The 21899-nt window shown below is 36.5% G+C and overlaps 1 protein-coding gene across 1 annotated transcript; it reads right to left on the bottom strand.

Moving 5' to 3' along the window:
- Positions 1-2922: 2922 nt before the first annotated feature.
- On the bottom strand, positions 2923-16820 carry LOC131440454 (uncharacterized). Its single transcript, XM_058611742.1, has 3 exons — positions 16726-16820; positions 16207-16652; positions 2923-7626 (listed from the first exon to the last, which is right to left on the bottom strand). Exons 1-3 carry the CDS (start codon positions 16740-16742, stop codon positions 6815-6817), a joined length of 1275 nt encoding a protein of 424 aa, XP_058467725.1. The 5' UTR covers positions 16743-16820; the 3' UTR covers positions 2923-6814.
- Between the last annotated feature and the right edge of the window lie 5079 nt (positions 16821-21899).

Genomic DNA, 21899 nt, shown 5'->3' with positions numbered 1-21899 from the left:
AGAGAAACGTAAACCGTTGAACGACCTCTTGCGGAAAAATGTAAAATTTGTTTGGACAGACGAATGCCAGAAAGCATTCGAGGAATTAAAATTTTTTCTGACATCCGACACACTGTTAGTTAGACCGAACTACAAAGATACGTTCGTGATCACAACAGATGCTAGCGAGTACGCCATTGGAGCTGTACTATCTAACGAAAAGTCTATCGATAGACCAATAGCATATGCCAGTAGAGGCCTAGTAGGTGCTGAAAGAAGGTACCATACGATTGAGAAGGAATTGTTGGCCATTGTCTGGGCGGTAAACAAGTTCAAACACTTCATTTATAATCAAAAATTCATCGTCTACACAGACCACAGACCGTTAATTTCAATATGGCACTTGAAGGAAACTTCGCCAACGCTAACACGGTTACGATTAAAATTACAAGGATTGGAAATAGACATTCGCTACAAACAAGGCAAGGACAATGTCGTAGCAGACTTTTTATCGAGATTGCCCGAACAGGATAAGACCCCACACACCATATCGGTAGTAACGAGACAACAAAAACGCCAACACCAGCAAGCAGAAGAAGATCTTGCGAAGCAGAAAGATGCAGAGAGTAGAGTGAACCCCAAGCAAGTTAGGGATGAATCCGGGCGATTCGCGTTATTTGAAAATAAACAGAAAACTGAATGGAGCCCACACATGGACGGGTTGGAAAACATCGATTTTGGATGCGATGAGAAGGAAGATTTGGGGGGATTCTCGTACCTCGAGGAGTACGATATATGTACCAGAGAGAACGACATTGAATTCAATCGATTAAAAATTTCGACAAAGAAAATCGACGAAAACAACGCTGAGGCTACATTCGTAATAGTAAACAGCAAATCAGCATACAAGGAATTGGAGGAAATCGTAGAATTACCTCATGGTCTAAAGGACCACTTGAACGGAAGGATCTTTGAAATTCCGAATAGGAAGCTATGGGGGTTGATTTTGAACGGGTCCAAGAAATCATTAACAGATACACACGTACTTTTGGGAGGGCTAATGGATGCCTTTACAAACTGCCCCGAATACGTAAGAAATGCGGAAACCATTCAAATCATTTCATTCAGGAACTTGAAAAGGGCTCCTGAGTCGACGGCACTAAGGTTTATTGCCAAGAAATTTGGCAAGATATTCACATTATACGCCCCAGAGAAGGATCGAATGCTTGTAGCAGAGGAGGATCGCGAGACAGTATTAAAAGAATTCCACGATTCTCCCTTAGGCGGACATGTAGGTAGCAAACGTATGCGGATGCGAATGAGCCCGCTGTTCCAATGGAAAAATATGCGCCAAGACATCGAGAATTATGTCAAACAATGCGACTCGTGCCAGAAAAATAAGATTGGCAGGGCAAACAAAATTCCGATGAAGATAACTACAACATCTTCTGAACCATTCGAGAAATTATATATGGACATAGTAGTACTCCCAGAATCAGACTGGGGTAACAGATATGGTCTGGTTATGCAAGACGATCTGACCAGATATTTAATCGTAGCACCCATGACAAATCAAGAGAGCTCCACAGTTGCTCAAACATTCGTAGACCATTATATATGTAAATTTGGGACACCGGCCGAACTGGTAACCGACAATGGAACAAATTTCGTAAGTTCTCTAATGAAAAACGTATGTAAAATTTTAAAAATTAAGAAGATTACTACAAGTACCTACCACCCACAAGCAAACCTCGTGGAGAGATCAAATAGGGAATTGAAAACTTATCTTAGACAGTACGTGGGTAGCGACCCAACAACCTGGGATCAGTTGTTACCATTCTTCACGTTCGAATATAACACGACCATAAACTCATCTACTGGCTACACGCCGTTTGAGTTATTATATGGAAAACGGGCAAATATTCCGAATTCAATTTACAAATATGACAATGATGGTTTATACTACGAAGACTACGTGAACGAAATGCGATCGACATTCAAGCGATTACATACTCAAGCACGAGAAAATCTAGTAAATTCCAAAGAAAAACGGAAGGAGTTGTACGATAGAAGCTCCAATGAATGGCAACCAATGTGGGGAGACTTGGTACTAGTTAAAGCCAACCCCACAGGAGCAGGACAGAAATTACAGTCGCTATGGAGAGGACCCTACGAAGTAGTTGCTCTCCCTAGCGAACAAACGACAACTATCAAAAACGGAAACAGATTAGAAAAGATTCATAACAACAGATTGAAGAAGTACACGGATTAAGTTTCTAATGGGAATTTATATTGGAACAGTTTTTGGTTAATCATTGAAGTATCACAAATTCAATCGCTATAAAGTATCACAAATTTAGCGCCAAGGTCAATATCAGGCTAAACGGATATGGACTTGAATTTTTTCTTTTCAACAACAGACGCACTCGAGAAACAAAACTACGCGGCATAGTAAGCTGTAAACATTAAACAGTCCAACTTTCTGCCGCGCACAGCAAAACCAAGCAAGCGTTGCATGCGCCAGAACGATGGGCGCTCGGCAAAAACAAATGAAACCATCGCGAAAAAAAAAATACAGGCTAAACTCGATTTAGAAGCACCTATGAATATGCATGCAGACGAATGCGCGCGACTAAGCATGGGCAGCGAAAACACATTTCATATTTTTAAGGATTATTAGTATCAGTTGTTTTTTTTTGTACTATAATCTTAAGAAAAAAATTCTTTCATTAACAAATCCAAGAGTTTTCACGTTTGGAATGTGTCTGCTTGTATACATTCCAGTATCATGACGGCTATCGAAATATTAGGAGAAAACAGCGGAAGTTACGATGGGAATCTCGTGTTACAGAAACTGGGGATAGCGCGAACGATAAGCGGATCATATGATGTTAGGGTGAGTGTAAATTTGGAAGAATTACTAACAATTATGGATAGAACTAGACAGGGGGTACAGTCCCTGGTGGAGGACTGCAAAGCTGCACCAAGAACGATAGATCCTAACCGGTGCAGGGAGTTAATTAAAATGCTTGAGGAAGATAGCAAAGAAATATACGACCTCGGAGAAATGATAAGGAGATCGCCGAGGGGAAGGAAACGCCGAAGCGTGTGGAACGCGATAGGGCTAATGGACTCCGAAGATAGGAGAAGAATGGATATGGATATAGATAGGCTAAGAGGCAATGAGGAAAAAATAAAAGAGCTAACGTATCAACAAACTGCAGCCGTCGATTCAATTTATAACTTGGTGAATGAGTCAGTGCATCAGATAGATCTGAAGGCTATTGAAACATATCGGAAAGACGAAGAAATGAAAAACGAGGTTCTCAGGGACATGAACCAAACAGAATCAACAAGACACTTATTGTTGATGGAAATGACAGAAATAAGAAAAGTAGTGGAATGGCGAAACATCGTACGGAGAATACGTCATAGACAAATACTTGCATTAAAAATACTAGCCGGGGAGGCGGGAGCAATTGAAATAATAACGGAGCTAGCAGAACCCATGCAATTGCTAAAGGAAATGGAGACACAGGGGAAAAGATCGACGGGAAATACAGACTTCCCGCGAACAGAAAACGGGTATTTAAGTTTGGAAATATTTAACATGGCCAGAATCACACACATTATGGATGAAAGAGGTATATTGAAAGTAAAACTAGCGATACCACTGGTTACAAAAGCAGAGTTTACGACACTAAGGGGAATAGTTATGCCACGAATGCATGGTAATATAGTAACGCTAACACATCTCAAGAGAAACATAATAATGGTAGCGAAAAACAGGAGATGGGGATATGTCATAGATGATAAGACGTACAAAGGATGCAGTGACTATATTGGGACGAAGATATGTAATATGACTAATATGGAAAGCAATCTAGAGACAAGCAGCGAGTGCCTCGCAAATATGGTTTTTAAAGGAACGGCAAGGACCTGTGATGCCCGCGCACTTAGGTTAAATCATACAATGTGGTTCGAAACAGCGCGGCCAAATATATGGGTGTATGTGGCGCCAAGATCAACAGAAATTAATATAACGCAAACTAATGGCGAAAGAGTTGAAAGAAAAGAAATATTAGGAGTGGGGACTATGGAATTGAAACACGGCACGATGCTGAGAACTAGTGAGGTAATCATCAGACACCAAGATAAAAAAGAAGCCGAGGAACCAATATACCTCAGGAAAATCCTGGAGGAGCCGATAGAACAAAAGGAGATATCTAAGCACACAGATATACCGGTATTGGATAAAAAGAACACGCTCTATACGTTTATAAACAACAAACGCCTCTTTGATATAGGAATAGATGTGAAGAAACTAAAGGAAAGAAAAATAGAATTACAGAACATGACTTCGGCACCACTGGAATACCCATGGATAAGCATAAGCACGATTATCATAATAAGCCTGAGCATAATAAGTGGTTGTGCCTATTGTCATAAAGGAAAAATTTCATGCTGTAGCACAACGAAAGTTATAAAAAGCAACGGAAACGTCGAAAGAAAGAAAAGCAAAACTTCAGACATAGAATTGTACGATATAACGATTACAAACGAAAATAGTAAGGGAGGAAAACCCATAACTAAAGACATGATATCAGGGCCTATTTTGATGAATAAGAACGGAAGAGCACGACCGATAGCGGAGACTCAAGAAGAACCAATACCGACAATCTCTGTAGAACCGAGACAAAAAAGCACCAACAGAGAAACAGAAACGGAAAATGAGTATGTGGAACCGTTCACGATAATAGAATTAAGAAATAGAGAGATAGGAATTGGCAGCAAAAAAGGGAATAGCTCGGAAACAATACGAACACCAAAAAGAAGTACCCGCAACATATCCGTTATTTAAAGAATGGCAGCTAAAGCAGCAGCGACGAATCGAAGCATAAATTCACTGTTTTTTGTTCCACTCACAAAACATAACAAAACGCATCGAAAATGTGTGCTTGTAAATTTGCACGTGGTGTGTAGGTAGGTCTCTAAATAAATATTACGATTTTGAAAGTTTCTCTGCCGTGTGTTTCGAACCGCTCTTGCGTACGTGTATCCTATTTCGAAATAGTCCCCGCCCCCCCCATAATACAAAGTAAAGAGAACTTCTTCTTCTAGAGTACCGATCAGACTGTTTAGAAATTTTACTTATTAGGGGAGAAAACCAAGCCGTGTATGTATCTCAAAATTATAATTATAGCATACTAAACTTTCAAATAACCTTTGTACGTTTTATTGTTCCCAGCAAAACTAAAAACGCATATTGTATACTAGCCTTATTAAACAAAAGGAATAATAAAATACAGAGCAAAACGAAAACACATGAAATCAAAAACACCTAAGCAATCCGTTTCAGGATACTTCAATTAAGGATGATAACAGCTGACTAGATAAAATCGGAATATTTTTCTGTCCACAAAGTCAATAAGCCGAGCTAAAATTTACAATCCAAGATTATCATTAAGTTATGAAAACTATACAAAATTTTTTAATACCCATATCCTCGCGCCTAAGTCCGATACCATCACAATCGACTTGATGCTAACCCTTAAGGTATCATCAAGCTCAGTAAGTAAGGGGGCATGCAGCGTCCTTAGCAAATTTGCTGGTTTGCATTGGCGCAGCAGTTTTTGTTTACGCGCTCTTGGAATGTGCTCGGGGTTGCTGAGGTGTTTTTTGTTTACGCGACACTGAGGTGCTCTGCGTAAACAAAGAAATTTCACGGACAACCGCGGTAACGTTCACGATGGTCTCGGGTTTAGGCCGAACAGCTAGTGAAATGTTAGGAACATAAAACCCACTAGTCGAAAAAAATCAGAGTTCAGTTCAGTAGAGTTCAGCTCGGTTCAGCACAGACCAGACTCAATTTCTGAAGAATTAAGTGAAAAGTTAGAGTTCAGCTCGGTTCAGCACAGACCAGACTCAATTTCTGAAGAATTAAGTGAAAAGTTAAGTCTAGTTCGGAGTGTAATACAGTAAGCCGTAGGAGTATGCATAGTGGGCATTGTGAGGGTCAAGTATCAAGTGACCTCAAAATCAAGCAAGAAATAATGTTTTCGGAAGGCATCTAAAGAAGTGAAAATTGCTGTAATGAATAGAGATTTAACAGATTCATGTGTAGTGTTTAAGATCACCATGAAGTGTTGTGAATAGATTTTCTAACTAGTGGAGTATGCACTAGATTGTACTGCAGTAGGACATACGTTCATATGTGCGTAAACTTAATGATATGCCGAACTTAGTGAGACTGCGTGAAGTGTTAGCCTTATTAACAATCGTTAGTGACTTTTGTTAGATTGTGGGAAAGAACTCCCAAAACAGCCTAATCCTGCACTATTGAGAATAAGTAGCTGTTAAGTGAAAAGCATAAAAAGATAAACTATAAACTCAGAAAAAAGGTGAATTTCGTGGTATTACTCCGTATAGAACTAAAAGAAACGTCATCTTCGTTATTCTGCCACCCGCCACCGCTCGGCCGGGAGCCTACATATGAAACAACCAGGTATTCCTGGTTCAATGAGATATAATAGAACTATCTATGTTACAAATTTAATAGTTCATGTAATACAAGAGGCTTATTAAAGCCTTGAAATCCGAAGAAGTGTTCATCATTTTTTATGATCTCTCAAATGTTAAGTAAAATTTTTCTAAAATCTTAGGCCTTTTAGTATCTATGACACAATAGAAAATAATTTTATACCTCGTTATCATACTTCTATGAAACCAGCGCAACGAAATCTAAACAAATATTATTAGGAAACTTGTGGAAAGCGCTATTCTAAAGTTTACAACCGATGAAAGCTTTCAATCGATCATTTCATCAAACTGATGTTTAATCACGTTGACGTCCGGTATGTGGTGGGTGACAATGTACTTTGTTGGTCCGTAATAAGTCACCATTACTATTTACGTAAATGCGGCCAGCACAGTTCTTAGTAACACATTTCAAGCGAATTACTCCATCTTTTCTAAGTCCACAGAAAGTATATGTAAATCCATCTACAGTTTTTCGATTGGCTTTAATAAACCAATTGTTGGATTGACTTTGTTTCGACAAGTTGCACACTTTATTAACTCTTTGCAGTATATCTTTATCTTTTTTCAAGACCAAGGAAATTTTGACACTTTTGTCGTGTTTTGAATCATCTTCGTTGTTTGAATGCACTTTTTTCTTTCTCGTTTGTGGTGGAGAATGATTGTGAAAATGATTATTTAGTTCAATTACACGGTTTTTCTCTAACATTACAACTGCTTTGCAACAGATTGGTGCATGGTGGGTGCAGCGCCAAATCTTTCCATCATTATTTTTATTACTATAACGATAACCATGATACACCAGATACTGAAGATTCGATCGACTTTTCGAACCGCGAACCAGCTGGAATACATCTGACCCAGACGAACATTGGTCATTAGCCGAATCATTACTACTTTCTGTTGAGTATGCATTATTCTCCTGTATCTCAACATTCAATCCAGTTTCAGATTTTACTGATAATGTGGTTAGTTGATTTGTCTGATTTTTTGATGGTATTCTTGTAGTTGGCTTACGTGCACGCAGACTGCGGCTGTTTGAGGTCACCTCACTTGCGTTATACGATTGCTTGCTCAAATGTTTGTTTTTGATGGGATAATCCATGAAAGCTGTAAGGATATAATATGAAAAAGGAAATGAGTAATGAAGTAATGAAAACACGAGGAATTTTTTGATGTAGAACACATCTTTATTTTCTATATAGAGGTGCAAATCAGAAACTCAAGGAAAATACACGTAGAAATGTGGTCAAGTTTTAAACACTTACAGCTAAGTCTATTTTGTACCAATTATTAATATTATTTCATCATTTGATTGGAAATATTTCTAAGTTTCGATTTGAATGTATTAAGCCACGTATTTTCAATTATATATAATTGAAATTTTGATTAGTAGCGAGCAGTGTCCTATATTGTCTGCTAAAAATCTCCAGCATACCGGATTTCCCTGCCATAGACGACGGTTTTGAAGGAGTGAGCGATATAACAAAAGGAAAGCATCGCTCTGATTGGTCAATCGATGCAAAAGCGTAGCTGTTGGAAGCACGCGAATCTATAAATAGAAGCGAAATTATAGCTAATGTTTCAGTCCTACGCGTAGCATGCTAGAGGTAGGTTGTTGCTAGACAGCAAGGCAAAAAGTGCCATGAAACAATTTAAAGTTTTAATTGGTATGCTCTGATCTTGTATCATGCAAGCTCGGATGAAATTTCATGTTATGTCGTTTCGCCTGAGAAATTGACAACTACCCTAGGGTAAATTTTGAGTGCTTACGAAGTGAAGCTTAAATATCGAAATCCGTATTGAAAATTTGTACAAAGATATAATTGCATGGAATATTGGTGTAATTTCGTCGGCTATAAAACAAATACAAATCAAGACAAACAATGTTCGGTGTTGATTCCTAATCAAGTTCAATCTAAGCAGACTCTCGTGCAATTGCGGATTTAAAGTGTGACGATTGATTGAACGGTTTGATTGTAGATCATTAGAAATTTTGGTTACCTTGTTCTACATGAATGGCTCGAACAACCCCATGGGGCTGATCCTTTTTTTTCATAAAATCATCTGTTTTATCACTAAAACCTGTTATAATCCACCTAGTGGTGTAATGATGGCTTTCTCATATCTCACATGTTCTCGTATATAAATGTGTGGTACTCTTCAAAATAATTTTCTTTGATTCTTAAAAAACAAAAATGTTTGTCCGTAAACTAGTATAACCTACAGAGTGAAACAGTACTCAGGTCGATTAGGCCATACTTGAGGAAACGAAAAGAGGTACTACTGAAACCCGCATCTGGGAACCGGTAGTTCGGAAGTTGGTTCGAGAAAAGTGACTTCCATTTTAGAGTCTATGGCTATAATTTTCGGTCATTCATCAAAAACCCAAGAACAAGGAAAGCCACATTAATGTTTGTCCATCTACTGACAATGACTACCCATTGTAATAGTTTTGAGGCAAGTTTAGAAATTATTTTACTTTTTATTTCCGGTGCTTTCGGAATCAGAAAACGAGAACCGGTATATCCGGAATCGTGTTGTTTGAATAATAATTGCAATAACTTTAATAACAATAACTACAACAACAGCCGAAATAATCTTCCACCTGATAGAATACTTCTTGCTGCAGCTAAGGATCGATTTTCGGGACCACCAACAAATTACAGACCTACAATTAATTTTCAAAGAGGACCGACGATTAATCCTTATCGAGAGCACAACCTGCAACTAACGATGCCGAATCAAATGTCTGCTGAATGTTCGTCAACTGATACGTGCGTGGCGTGTCGTGCTCAACATTCGTGTTTTCGGCAATTTTGACGCATTACCCAGAAGAAGAGAATAATGACAATATTATCATAAGTCAACAATCATGTTCAATAAGATCTCCTCATCTAGCGTCGTCAACAGAAATCGTAGCATATTGTCAAAATTTTAACCGTATGAAGAGCGCACTTAAGATTGATGAAATCCATAAAAATATTTTAGGGTGTTCAATGGAATTATTCTAGCAACCGAAACTAGTCGGGATGATAGCGTTAACAGCACGGAAGTCTTCGGAAACATTTACAACGTTTTTAGAAACGATCGTGAGCTCCATACATCTGATAAAAAATCGGGGGGAGGTGTTCTTATTGCTGTTTTAGCAGAATTTGACGCCGAAATGATAACCACTACGAAATTTAAAGAATTTGAACACGTATGGGTAAGAATTCATTTAGCAGGTGAAATACATATTTTTGTTTCAGTATATTTTCCTCCTAACAATGCCCAAAAAGCCACATAAGAAAAGTTTCTGCATGTTGCTGATGAAATAATTACTAAGCTTCCATCGGAAGTTAAGTTCATATATATGGAGACTTTAATCAGCGCAATATCGACTTTATTCAAGACGCTGAAAATGATAGCATTTTACTACCTCTAGTTGGGGAGAATGAAACACTTCATTACTTATTCGACAAAATATCCGGTTTAGGTCTTAATCAAATTAATCATGTAAAAAATCAGCAAAACTGTTATTTAGATTTTTTATTTACTAATATTCACGGTGATTTTTGTGTAATAGAATCACCAACTCCATTGTGGAAAAATAAAGCTTTTCATACAGCAATCGAATTCTCAATATTCATACATCAGATTAATAGACCCGGCGACTACGAGTATGAGGAGATTTTCGATTACCACTCAGCAAATTATGATAGTATTAGTCGTAAGCTACGAGAAATAGATTGGCAAGAACTCCTTAGAAACGAAGGAAATGTCGAAATTTCAGTCGATATTTTCTACGCACGGCTTTACGACATAATAAATGAACATGTCCCATTGAAGAAAATTAGGCGACAAAATAATTCAAAGTATCCTGTTTGGTATAACGAGCATATTAGAAACCTAAGAAATCGAAAACAAAAAGCTCATAAAAAGTACAAAAGAGAAAATAATAGTGACAATTCATCGAATTACATACACATCTGTGACCAACTAAATTTAGCAATTGATACTGCATTCAAAGAGTATAACTCAAGAACTGAACAGGAAATAAAGTCTTGCCCAAAAAAATTCTTTAGTTATGTTAGAAACAAATTGAAATCAGAAAACTTTCCGTCAAGAATGTATCTACAGGAAAACATTGGTAATAACTCACAAGAAATTTGTAATCTTTTCGCTAAATTTTTTCAACAAATCTACACGAAGATTTCTGAAGATGACCGCGATCGTGAATATTTTATTTTCTTCCCAGAGTTTACTGAAGATATTAATGTAAATCAAATCGAAGTGCTAGACATAATAGATGCCCTAAACAAATTGGATGTCTCAAAAAGTGTCGGACCTGATGGGATTCCACCCATATTTATGAAAAAATTAGCATTAGATCTTGCGACCCATTTGTGCTGGCTTTTTAATAATTCGCTTCAGTCTGGAGTTTTTCCAGATACGTGGAAAAACTCTTTCCTTATACCAATTTTCAAAAATGGGAAAAAAGCAGACATATGCAACTATCGCGGGATTGCTATTCTTTCTTGCATTCCGAAGCTCTTTGAAGCGATCGTTAATGACAAACTGTTTAGTCAAATAAAAAATAGAATTACTCACATGCAACATGGATTTTTCAAAGGACGTTCCACTACTACTAATTTGCTTGAATTCGTCCACTATACCCTGACCGCTATGGACAAGGGAAATTACATTGAAGCTCTTTATACAGATTTCAGCAAAGCATTCGATCGTGTTGACATACCCATGCTTATGTTCAAATTACAGAAATTGGGAATCTTACCAGGTCTTCTTATATGGTTGGAATCTTATCTAACAAATCGTCAACAAATAGTAAAATTTAAGGGTAAAAAGTCGAGCCCCATCCACGTCAGTTCCGGGGTCCCCCAGGGATCTCATCTAGGTCCTCTTTTATTTATCTTGTTTGTTAACGACATTTCCTTTCTTTTAAAAAAAATAAAAATTCTAATATACGCAAACGATATAAAACTATTTTTAAAAATAGAGAAAAGTGAGGATGCCAAGATTTATCAAGAAGAAATTATTTCTTTTTATACATGGTGTAACAAAAGTCTTCTTCAACTAAATGTGAAAAAATGCAGTAGAATAACATTCAGTAAAAAACGAAATACGCCTGACTTGATACTTACTTTTGGAAGTCAAACAGTTCAAAAATGCGAAAGAATTAGGGACTTAGGACTAATACTAGATTCTAAAATGACTTTTGTTGACCATTATAATACAATCATAAACAGAGCCAATAACATGCTAGGATTCATAAAACGATTTTGTTACTGTTTTCACGATCCGTATACAATTAAAATCATTATACATTGCCTATGTTCGGTCAGTACTAGAATACTGTAGCTTAGTTTGGTCACCTTACTGAATCACATGGGAAGATCGAACTGAATCAGTTCAAAAACAATTTTTGTTATTTGCACTTCGTAAATTAGGTTGGACAAGACTTCTTCTTCCGTCCTATAAAGCCCGCTGTATGCTAATCAGTATTCAAACATTAAAAGAACGCAGAGAATTTTCAATGGTCTCATTTGTAAATGACATTGTCTCGAATCGCGTAGATTCCAGTCAACTCCTGTCCAAACTAAATTTTTACATACCATCTCGGCTTTTAAGAAATCGAAATATTTTTATTACAAACCACTAGCGAACAAACTATGCAAAAAATGGGCCAATAAATCAATTGATGACTGTATACAACAAGCATTCAGAAGCAGTCGATTTCACTATGTCAAAAAACAAACTAAAGCAATATTTCAGTTCTATTCGGTAAGCCAATTATAATTATTTAACTCATAATAAATTATACATTATTTAGTTATCTATTTAGAATAGTTTACTAATTTAAGACGATTATTGTAATTATCTTTATGGTCTACTTTTGATTGACGACAAATAAATAAAATAAAATGATTGTCTATTGACAATAACTACCGATTGGAATAGTTTCGAGGTAGGTTAAGATTTTTTTTACATGTTTGGTTTCGCGTTTTCAAGTGACGGAATCCAATTTTTTACACACCTCACCATATAATTCTGGAACCGGAAGGCGGATCCGTATGAAATTTAGAAGTTTTGTATGGGACCATGAGACCTTTCATTCGAGTTTGTTGAAATCGGTTATTTACTAATTACCCTGTAACTCCGGAACCGGAAGTCGGATCAAAATGAAAGTCAGGAACTTTGTATAGGACAATTGTACCTTTCATCTAAGTTTGTGAAAATCGGTTCAGCCGTCTCTGAGAAAAGTAAGTGCACTTATTTTCATTTATTTTGCACATATAACCCTGTAAATCCGGAACCGAAAGTCGGATTCGAATAAAATTCAGGAAATTTGTGTGGGGTTACAAGACCTTTCATTTGACCTTCTAAGTTCATGAAAATCGGTTCAGCCATCTCCGAGTAAAGTGAGTGCAACAAAATGTTACATACATACATACACACACACACAGATATTTTGCGTACTCGACGAACTGAGTCGAATGGTATATGACATTGGGCCCTCCGGGCCTCAGTTCAAAAGTCGGTTTTCACAGTGATTGCCTAACCTTTCTATATGAGAAAGGCAAGAAGATATGAAATACAACAGTTTTTTTTTGTTTTACCCGTTCTTAGAAAAAATATCCCCTAGAAACATACGTTACACATTCAAATTGGTCCAAGATAATATATGAAAGGTAAACCAGTCATGATGGATGAAATATCATTTACAAAATAAACATAAACTGGTTGTTCAATCTTTCAGTTTTCATTTTTAATACTTTGGAACACATCTCAATACATTTTAAACAGTCTAAAATTACCGACTCAAACTTGCTGGTGATAGTCTAAAACTCAAATGAGAACCGCCACCCTCTATTAAGGTGAAATGTAGCGTCATAAAATGCGCGCAAAATTTTATCCGCTTCAGTTGAACGAACCGTCGCACAAAGCATAACAAGAAAAACCGACACATATAAACCAGAACTTTTTTCAGTGATTGAGCGCAGTGGGCTTACCTCTCGTTATGTTGGCTTGTAAATAAGACTGGACGTAATGGATTTTTGAATTCTTCACACTTTTTATATATGCTAGAGCTATGAATCATGAGTAATTATGAATGACTAACATGAGGTTATATGTACATGTATTGATTAACTTGCTAACCATGTATATGCCTGAGTTTAGTAGCAAGCATGGATTCTTCTTCAAAAGAACTATTGAAGACAAGAGAACATTCGAGTATTTTCGATATCTTTGCCAGTAGTTCACCAGGCCACATTGTTTGTATCACAGGTTATATAAAAGTTATATTTTCAAATATTCTACATGAACGATAATACTTGGCTTGTATTCATTTCATTCAGTAGCCTGTCAAGGGTGAAGTTTTGCTATAAAAATTGCTACAATCTAAAACAATACCTATTATATGATATTACATAGCCACTTCAATACGAAACAGCAGTTCGCAAGCAATAAAAAAATACGGTTTTTTCGAAAATCGGTCTAGTTTTTGAATAATTGATCAAGAACGTGATTCGCGCATTTCGCTTCATTTCACCTTAATGATCCTGGCCGGAGAGAGTTTTGGTTATCGAGTTGATATACATGCCTGTCCGAGTAGAATATATTTGCAACCAACAACAAAATTTTTTATTAAAACCAAACATCTCTATGGTAGAAATTAACATTATTTAGTTTTGAATGAGGGTTAAAATACCAAAAATCATAACAAAGTCCTCATGAGAAAATAGCAACATATAAAATTCTGTCATTGTAATATCAAAACAAGAACAAAATATGTATGGAAGACGAATTTTCAGTTATTCGATATTCTAGCATTTAGAATATCTGATTATCTAATTCTGATGCGGTTTATTTGATAGTATTTTATTTGAAGATAGAACTACTGGATCAATTGAACATAAAGAAATTGAAATAGTTCATCAACAACGAAATAAGATATAATAACTAATTTTGATGCCATACAGATATTATACAATTTCTTGATTTCTTCGAAAAAATGGTAAGAAAAAATCAAGCATCACTATGACAGCACAGAAACATTAGGACAAGATATGATGGTAAAATTTGTTATTATTTTGATTTTTGTTTGTTATTTGTATTCATTCCAACTTGCTCACTACCAACAGTAAATACAATGAAGCAGGTAGACTACTTGGCGCTTGAAACTGAGTAAGCAAAACTTCAATTGACAATTGACAATGAAGCTCCCAGAAGCTTCATTTGAGTATGGTAACAAACGTGACGTGAATGCTGACAGTCAAAGGCCATAACTTCCATTTTCTTGCATGGGATATTAACCTACATTAAAACAAAAATTTGGCGCACATAAAATGGTGACGATCGAGACGATATCAGTTAACACGGGAGCCTGGATATCTGTTATCAGTGGCCAAGGAGGACATTAATCTTCTTAAAATTTATTATTAATAATTATTAATCTTTTTGACTATTACGTATTAGACGTAGCTTAATGGGGAACCAGTAAACATTCCCAGAACTTTGTTTCATCGATGGAAGCTACTTCTATGTATTACAGTAACAATGAACAACGCAAGCTAAAAGCATTTGATTCAAGCTTCTAGATTCAATTTGTTAGGCATTTTAAGTTACGTAAAATATTCCAGAATTATAAAACTTTTTGCGAAAATAATGAACAAAGTTTATTGGAACCGCTTCAGGCATTCCCGAGAAAATTTAGCGGAGAAAATAACGAACGTTTTATCAGTTACGTCACTTATACTATCATAAAACAGGAACCGGAAGTAACAACCTTTCGTTCTTCGAATCCAATGAATGAATGATCCAATACTGGCTTCAAAAACAAAAACTTTGCTGAAATTGGCTGAACGTCGTCGGTTGAACTGTCACTGAGAAATTTAGGTAGAAATAAAAATCTTTGAAAGTATGTGTGGTTATGCACACATACACATACAGCCATTTTCTGATCTCATCGAACTGAGTTTAATGGTATATAAGATTAAGGGTCTCTCTGGTCGATGTTTCTGGAAATTCTATATCATTTCTGCACTGCCCATACTTGCGTTTCAATCCCATGTGAAAAATCGGCTTGTTGAGAAGAACACATTTCAAAATTTATTTCCAAATTTAAAAATTTTTGAGCCGCATTTTTGAGTTTTTTTTTGTATTTAAAAAAAATTACGTTATTTAAAACGTGAATGAGCTTGTTTTTCAATCGATGAATCTATAGCCGCCGATAAATGTTCTGTTATGTGAATATAGAAATATTTTATGCAAGGTGAAAAACATGCCTGTTTTCATTATTCGAAAAGTCTCGCACTAGTCCATAGACTAATCGTGGTGTTTTCACTACGACACCCTAAATGACAACATTTCATCGTAATAAATTGGTATAGTTTTGTGTACTAGAAAATTATTAAATATTTTGTTTGATTGGCTAACTTTCTAAAAAAAACACATTGGTAAACTATATGGGTCTTGTGTATGTTTTCTCTGCACTAATATTTTCCAGATACGAATTTGTATATTATTTTGATAAAAATTTATCATAAATAATAGTAAGTGTTCGTCATATTCACTATACTTTCGGTATACTGTTCGGTTCAGGAAACCAGAACAGTTTCCATGCATATACCAAACTATCAAGTTGTAAGATAATATATAGATCATATAACCAATTAAAATACTCACAGTTGATGCCGTTTTCTGTGGCTTCGTCAAAATCTTCACTGGTATTAATTTGCTCGGTTTCGATGGTCAGCAGTGAGCTACAACTTTGAGACTTTGTTAGTAATTCCCCATCTTGGATGACCAGTTCTTGGTCTGGGTGCGCACTTGTTGCCACGTGACCATGATAATCCGACTTTAGCCACTGTTCGTTGGCACTGCAAAGTTGTTTGAAACGAAAGAATTCTTCGACCAAGCCGATGCATTTAGTACAAATACATGCGTTGCTATCCTTTACAAACGTGATGCTGATATCCGTACAGTATCCGATTTTTTTCACTAACAGTTGATTTGGTTGATCGTTAGGCGGAAAAATACGGTGCAGTTCGTATATTTGCGAGAAACACAACCTACAAAACGTGCCATTGGAATGCTCGCGAACTAGGTCATGGTTAGCCGAAAGAGACATTCTTTGTTGAGCAGAATAACGCATTATTTTATTAGATTGATTAAATTTTATTAGTTATTATTGAGTATATTCACCTCCGTGAGTCGTCCATACTACAACGTTATTCAACAATTAAATCAGGTATACTTTAGAACCGCTACGCTCAGAGCGTGCAATACATGTTTCGCTGATGTTGCAGTTAATACAAATAAAATCAAAACAAGTGACGACTACGGAAGGGGCCATAACTCTTAAGTGTCCATCGTATTCATTTGTTTGTAAGGGAGAGTGTTCGGTTACCGGCACTCTTTTATTTTAAGCTCATAACGTCTGACTAAGTGCACATTATGTGGACATCTATACATCAATGGGAAGCTAAAGTCCCTAGCTAATAACTGTTTGAGAAACTAAGTTGATTAATTTGATTGAAAAAAAAATCAATTTAGTAAAGTGATAAATTTTGACTATTTCAAAAAAGGTGTTCGGTTACCGGCACGCTAAGAAATTTCGGAAAAATATAAGTAAAGAATGCAATTATTCAAAGAAAAACCGGAATTTATTCTTTTCGGAGGCGTTTTGGACAAAAGTCTTCATTGTCTGATAGCGACTTCGCCTTGGCTCTGTTGATCGATGATTTGGATGGTGGCGCCTTTGGTGTTGATTTGGCCGGTCTTCCACGTTTTTTCTTAGCCGGAGCTATTACGCACACACACACACATGACATTTGTCGGAATGACGCTGTCTGCTTTCTGTCAAAAGTTACGGTGGGGTGCCGACAACCGAACACTGCCGGCAACCGAACACCTTCCCCTACATAATTTGCAATGCAGTAGCAAAATCCTCCACTTTGAAATGAAGGATATGAATTTGTGTTGCAGCTTGACTCATAGATTTTTTGTGAAACTATACGTGCATTCTCAGTTGCATTCTATTGTACTGTTAGTTTTTCACAATCATAAATAATAATCTTGCTCATTACTATTAATTGTAAACTCCTATATTCACCATTACAATTTTATGCAGCTTTGTCTGCTCATTGGGAGCATATTTCGAATAAAAATGTCTAAAGCTAAGGTTTTAGAATCTGATTTCTGAAAGTAAGGCATGAAAACTTGCTTCTGAAAACAAATATTTTTTTTAACAGGGTCTAACACTTTTGAAAATTCATTTATTATTTTCATTATATTTTCTTATAGTAAAACATTTCAAGAATTTTTTGTGAAATTTTCAAGCCTCTTGGAACGAGACTCTGGAAGTTGTGGACCTTCATCTATGGCTATCTCATTCTACGAAAAAGCAAGAGCTTGGCGCACAGGCCCAAGATTTCTACTTCGATTGACTTTAAAACTTGTCATAACATTTTTGAAATGTTTCATTTTAATAAATTATAAAAGAAAAAATATGATTTTTTGAAAATGTTAGACCCTACGAGCTTCCTGGAGTAATTATTTGTTTCCATTGATTTTATAGACAAAAAACTTTAAACGCGTTTTTCTCGAAAGCAGGTTTTGAAAGTCCGTGTCCATCGTCAATAAAAAATTACTGCACAATTTTTTTTCAAATTTTGAACACACTTTCTACATATAAAAAACTAGACCCCAACGTTTTTCTTTTCGTTGTTTGTTACTTTGGGGAGGTTTAACAGCTACAAAATGGCGGATTTTTTCGTGAAAAATCATAGTTTTCACTTCGAACAACCACCAAAAATTAAAAAAGTTAAAAAAATCAAACAGAAACGTTGGGATCTAAAAAAACTTCTTCTCTAACTATGCAGTGTTCATTTGTTTACTTAGTCTGCGCTGAGATACAGTGGACACCGCAAATCATGATTTTTTAGAAGCGTCCTCAAAAATACCTCTTTACCGATTTATTCCTCAATATTTTTCCACGAAAAAATTACAATATGTTGTTCGAATGATGCTTTTTATCATGCAAAACATTTGAATTTATGTTGTTGAACGATAGTTCTGGAAAAAATTGTAAAAATGATGATTTTTTTCATCGTTTAGAACCTACCCCCCTAAATCTTGCAAATTATGCTCATATTTAAATATCTCATCTAATATGTAATTATTGTAAGCAGATCTATGGTTCATCAGCTTATCGATCTTATCACGTATCGCTGATAGATTAGAAACTAGGAATCCGTCGTTAGCTGAATGTTAACCTCGATTGATTACTTATTTGATCGACTTACTATTAGATATAACATTCGTTTGCCATTTTCCTTTCCTTTTTCTTCTAAATTAAATTCGTAGCTACTCGAGAAGTATTTGGTCGCAGCATGAAAAGCCGAACGATTCACTGCTCCATATACCAAATTGCCAATTTAAGTCCTTTTTGGTTTGCTAGGGTAACAGAGGTATTTTGGCCACTTCATATATTTTGGCCCACCTGAAAAACTTTATCGGTTTTCTCGGATTTTATCGATGTTAAGTAACCCATGTTGCATTAATTTGAAGCTTATCACATTAAATTACCTATTGCGGAAGAGTTTTTCAAAGATATTACAACATTTGGCGGATATTTTTACTAAGTGGGCCAAAATAAAATCAATCCTAAAGTGGGCCAAAATACCTCTGTTACCCTAATTGTTATTTCTTCCTTGATTATCTTTCTCGCGGTATAAAGACTGTCCCAGAAAGTATGGACGCAATCAAAAACCGCTGCCATTTCGCAATGGTTCAGAATCTGTCAATTTTTATGACTGCGTCCTGTTGTTTACACTCTTCTCTAACCACTTGTGCAGTTGTTTATTCGTTTTCATTAGTTTGTTTCGAAATGCGTGGACTTTCAGCAGAACAACGTCGAAAAATTGTGTACAAATGGTACACAGAACGCGGACTGTCACTGAGAAAGATAGCGAAAATGGAAGGAGCAAGTGAAAAAGTCGTGCGAAATGCAATCAGGAAGTTCGGTGAGTAGAACACCTTTGAGGATAAACCGAAAACGGGTTGAAAAAAAGGTCCTGCTAACCCTCAGTTGGATAAACGTGTACTGAAGGTGTTCGAGTGGTTTCAGTTCGGGATGTGGCCAAAGAAGTGGGCACTTCAAAGTCAAATGTTCTTCGTGCTGAAGAACGTTTAAATCTTCAAACCTATAAGAAGCAGAAACAACCAAAATGTAGTCCGAAACAAGAAGCATCGATCAGGCCGAGGGTTCGAAAGCTGTACAATACTATTCTTGTTGGAAATTTGAACTGCATAATCATGGACGACGAAACCTACGTGAAACTCGATTACAAAACCTTGCCGGGACCACAATATTATACGGTGCGAGAAGGGCAAGTGTTAAACCAGTCCGAGACATCGATTGAAGTTGAAAAAAGAAGAAAGCTATGGTCTGGCAAGCAATTTATAGCTGTGGTAAGATTTCGAAACCCTTCATCACCATTGCTTCAATGAACAGCGAAATATACATCAAGGAATGTTTACAAAAACGACTTCTACCCATGATTCGAAGCCACAAGGATCCTGTTGTCTTCTGGCCCGATCTTGCTTCTTGCCACTACTCGAAATCAACGGTAGAATGGTATACTACCAAAAATGTCACTTTCGTCCCAAAAGACATGAATCCACCAAATTGCCACAACTTCGACCAATTGAGGAATTTTGGGCATTAACGAAGGCACGTCTTAGGAAACATGTCTCGGCAGCCGAGAGATTCAACAGTTCGAAAAAGATTGAAAAAAAGTGTCAAAACTTGTCGCCAAGAAGTCTGTACGGAATTTAATGAGGAACGTTCGGAAGAAGGTGCGCCAGCCAGTCTACAATGGCTAAGTAACAAATGTTGAGAATAATATTCGATTGTTGTAGTGTAATATTATCAGTATATCGAATAAAATTTGAATATCTAACACTTGTGAATTATTTACAGCGAAATCAAAGTGCGTCCATACTTTCTGGTACAGTCTTTAAATACCAGATTGTCAAGATTGAAAAATGAATCACAATCTGAACATTTGTGGAGCTCGGTTCAACCGGATTTCATTATAAGTTGTCACATCCAGATACAATTCCAGATACAACGATTTCATAAAATTGCGAATTGGAATCCTTGATTAGTAGGATAACAGAGGTATTTTAGCCACTTCATATATTTTGGCCCACCACCACTTGAAGAACCGAAACTAAAAACTTCAATAAAATATATAAACTGGCCTCAAAACTACTTCGTTTGATATTCATTATCAGTAGATAGCTAAACTACCCTGGTTCCCAGTTTCCGATTCTGGAGGTACCGGAAATTTTCTCAGCGATAGTTTGACCGATTTTCACAAACTTGGATTCAAATGATTCCTTTGGTCGCATACGGAATCTCTAAATTTCATCCAGATACGACTTCCGGTTCTAGAATTATACGGTAAAGTGTGTTCAAATTTTTATGCCATCACTTAAAGGAGCGAAACAAAAACGTTAAAAAAACTAAATCGACATCAATACTACTCCAATTAGTTGTCATTATCAGTACACGGCCAAACAAATTGATTCCGGTTATTCCTTCAAGAATCGAAGAAAATTATTCGGAAGAATACAACATCATTATATAATAGTATGATTGAAATGAGATATACTACATGGAATGAGAAGTCCCGGGCCTAACAAAAAAAGTCCATTTTTGATCGTGAAAGTTATTTTATTCTGCAGTATCATCGCCATTCTTCTGTATAACCGCCCTTTGAAAAAAAAAAGGTTTGTCAAGGCCTTCAAAATAAGCTTCCGTTCCTGCAATGACCTCACCATTCGACGTAAATTTGTTTCCTGGAGAAACCTTCTCAGATTTGGAAATAGATAGTAGTCGCTGGGGGCCAGGTCTGAAGAATACGGGGGTTTGGTGGATCAATCCGTACCGCAAAACATTCATCAGGACACCAAACACGTCTTTTTCCATAGCTTGATGAAAAGTAGAACTCGTTTGACACGATCACCTGTTATGCACACACTCGCCATGAAATTTGGTATCGGACCATCTAGAGGTCTGTTCTCAACAAAAAATATACACGGTTCGAAACTATTCACGTCTTTTCTATGAGATACCCGGGACTTTTCATTCCATGTAGTACGTTTAATTAAAAAATTATGTATAACGTGATCTGAAGGTCGAGACCTTTCACGCAGCTGCCTGGGCTCCATTTCCCACTCCCGTAAATTGAATCAGCGTTTTTCGGATCCGAAAATGTGAATGACCTTAAGGTTAAACCCTCTATTATCGAAATAAAAAATCGTTTATATCTCTCAGGTCTCGTATTGAACGATTCTTTGGACATAAG

Source organism: Malaya genurostris, chromosome 1, assembly GCF_030247185.1.
Source record: "Malaya genurostris strain Urasoe2022 chromosome 1, Malgen_1.1, whole genome shotgun sequence".
NCBI classification, from domain to species: Eukaryota; Metazoa; Arthropoda; class Insecta; order Diptera; family Culicidae; genus Malaya; species Malaya genurostris.
The sequence above is the reverse complement of the archived record's forward strand: the minus strand, read 5'-3'. Positions and strand labels throughout refer to the sequence as shown.

Coding starts and splice junctions, on each gene's coding strand:
- LOC131440454 (XM_058611742.1), bottom strand. Junction 7,627..16,206: donor CACAGAAAACGGCATCAACT/GTGAGTATTTTA, acceptor ATATCCTTACAG/CTTTCATGGATTATCCCATC.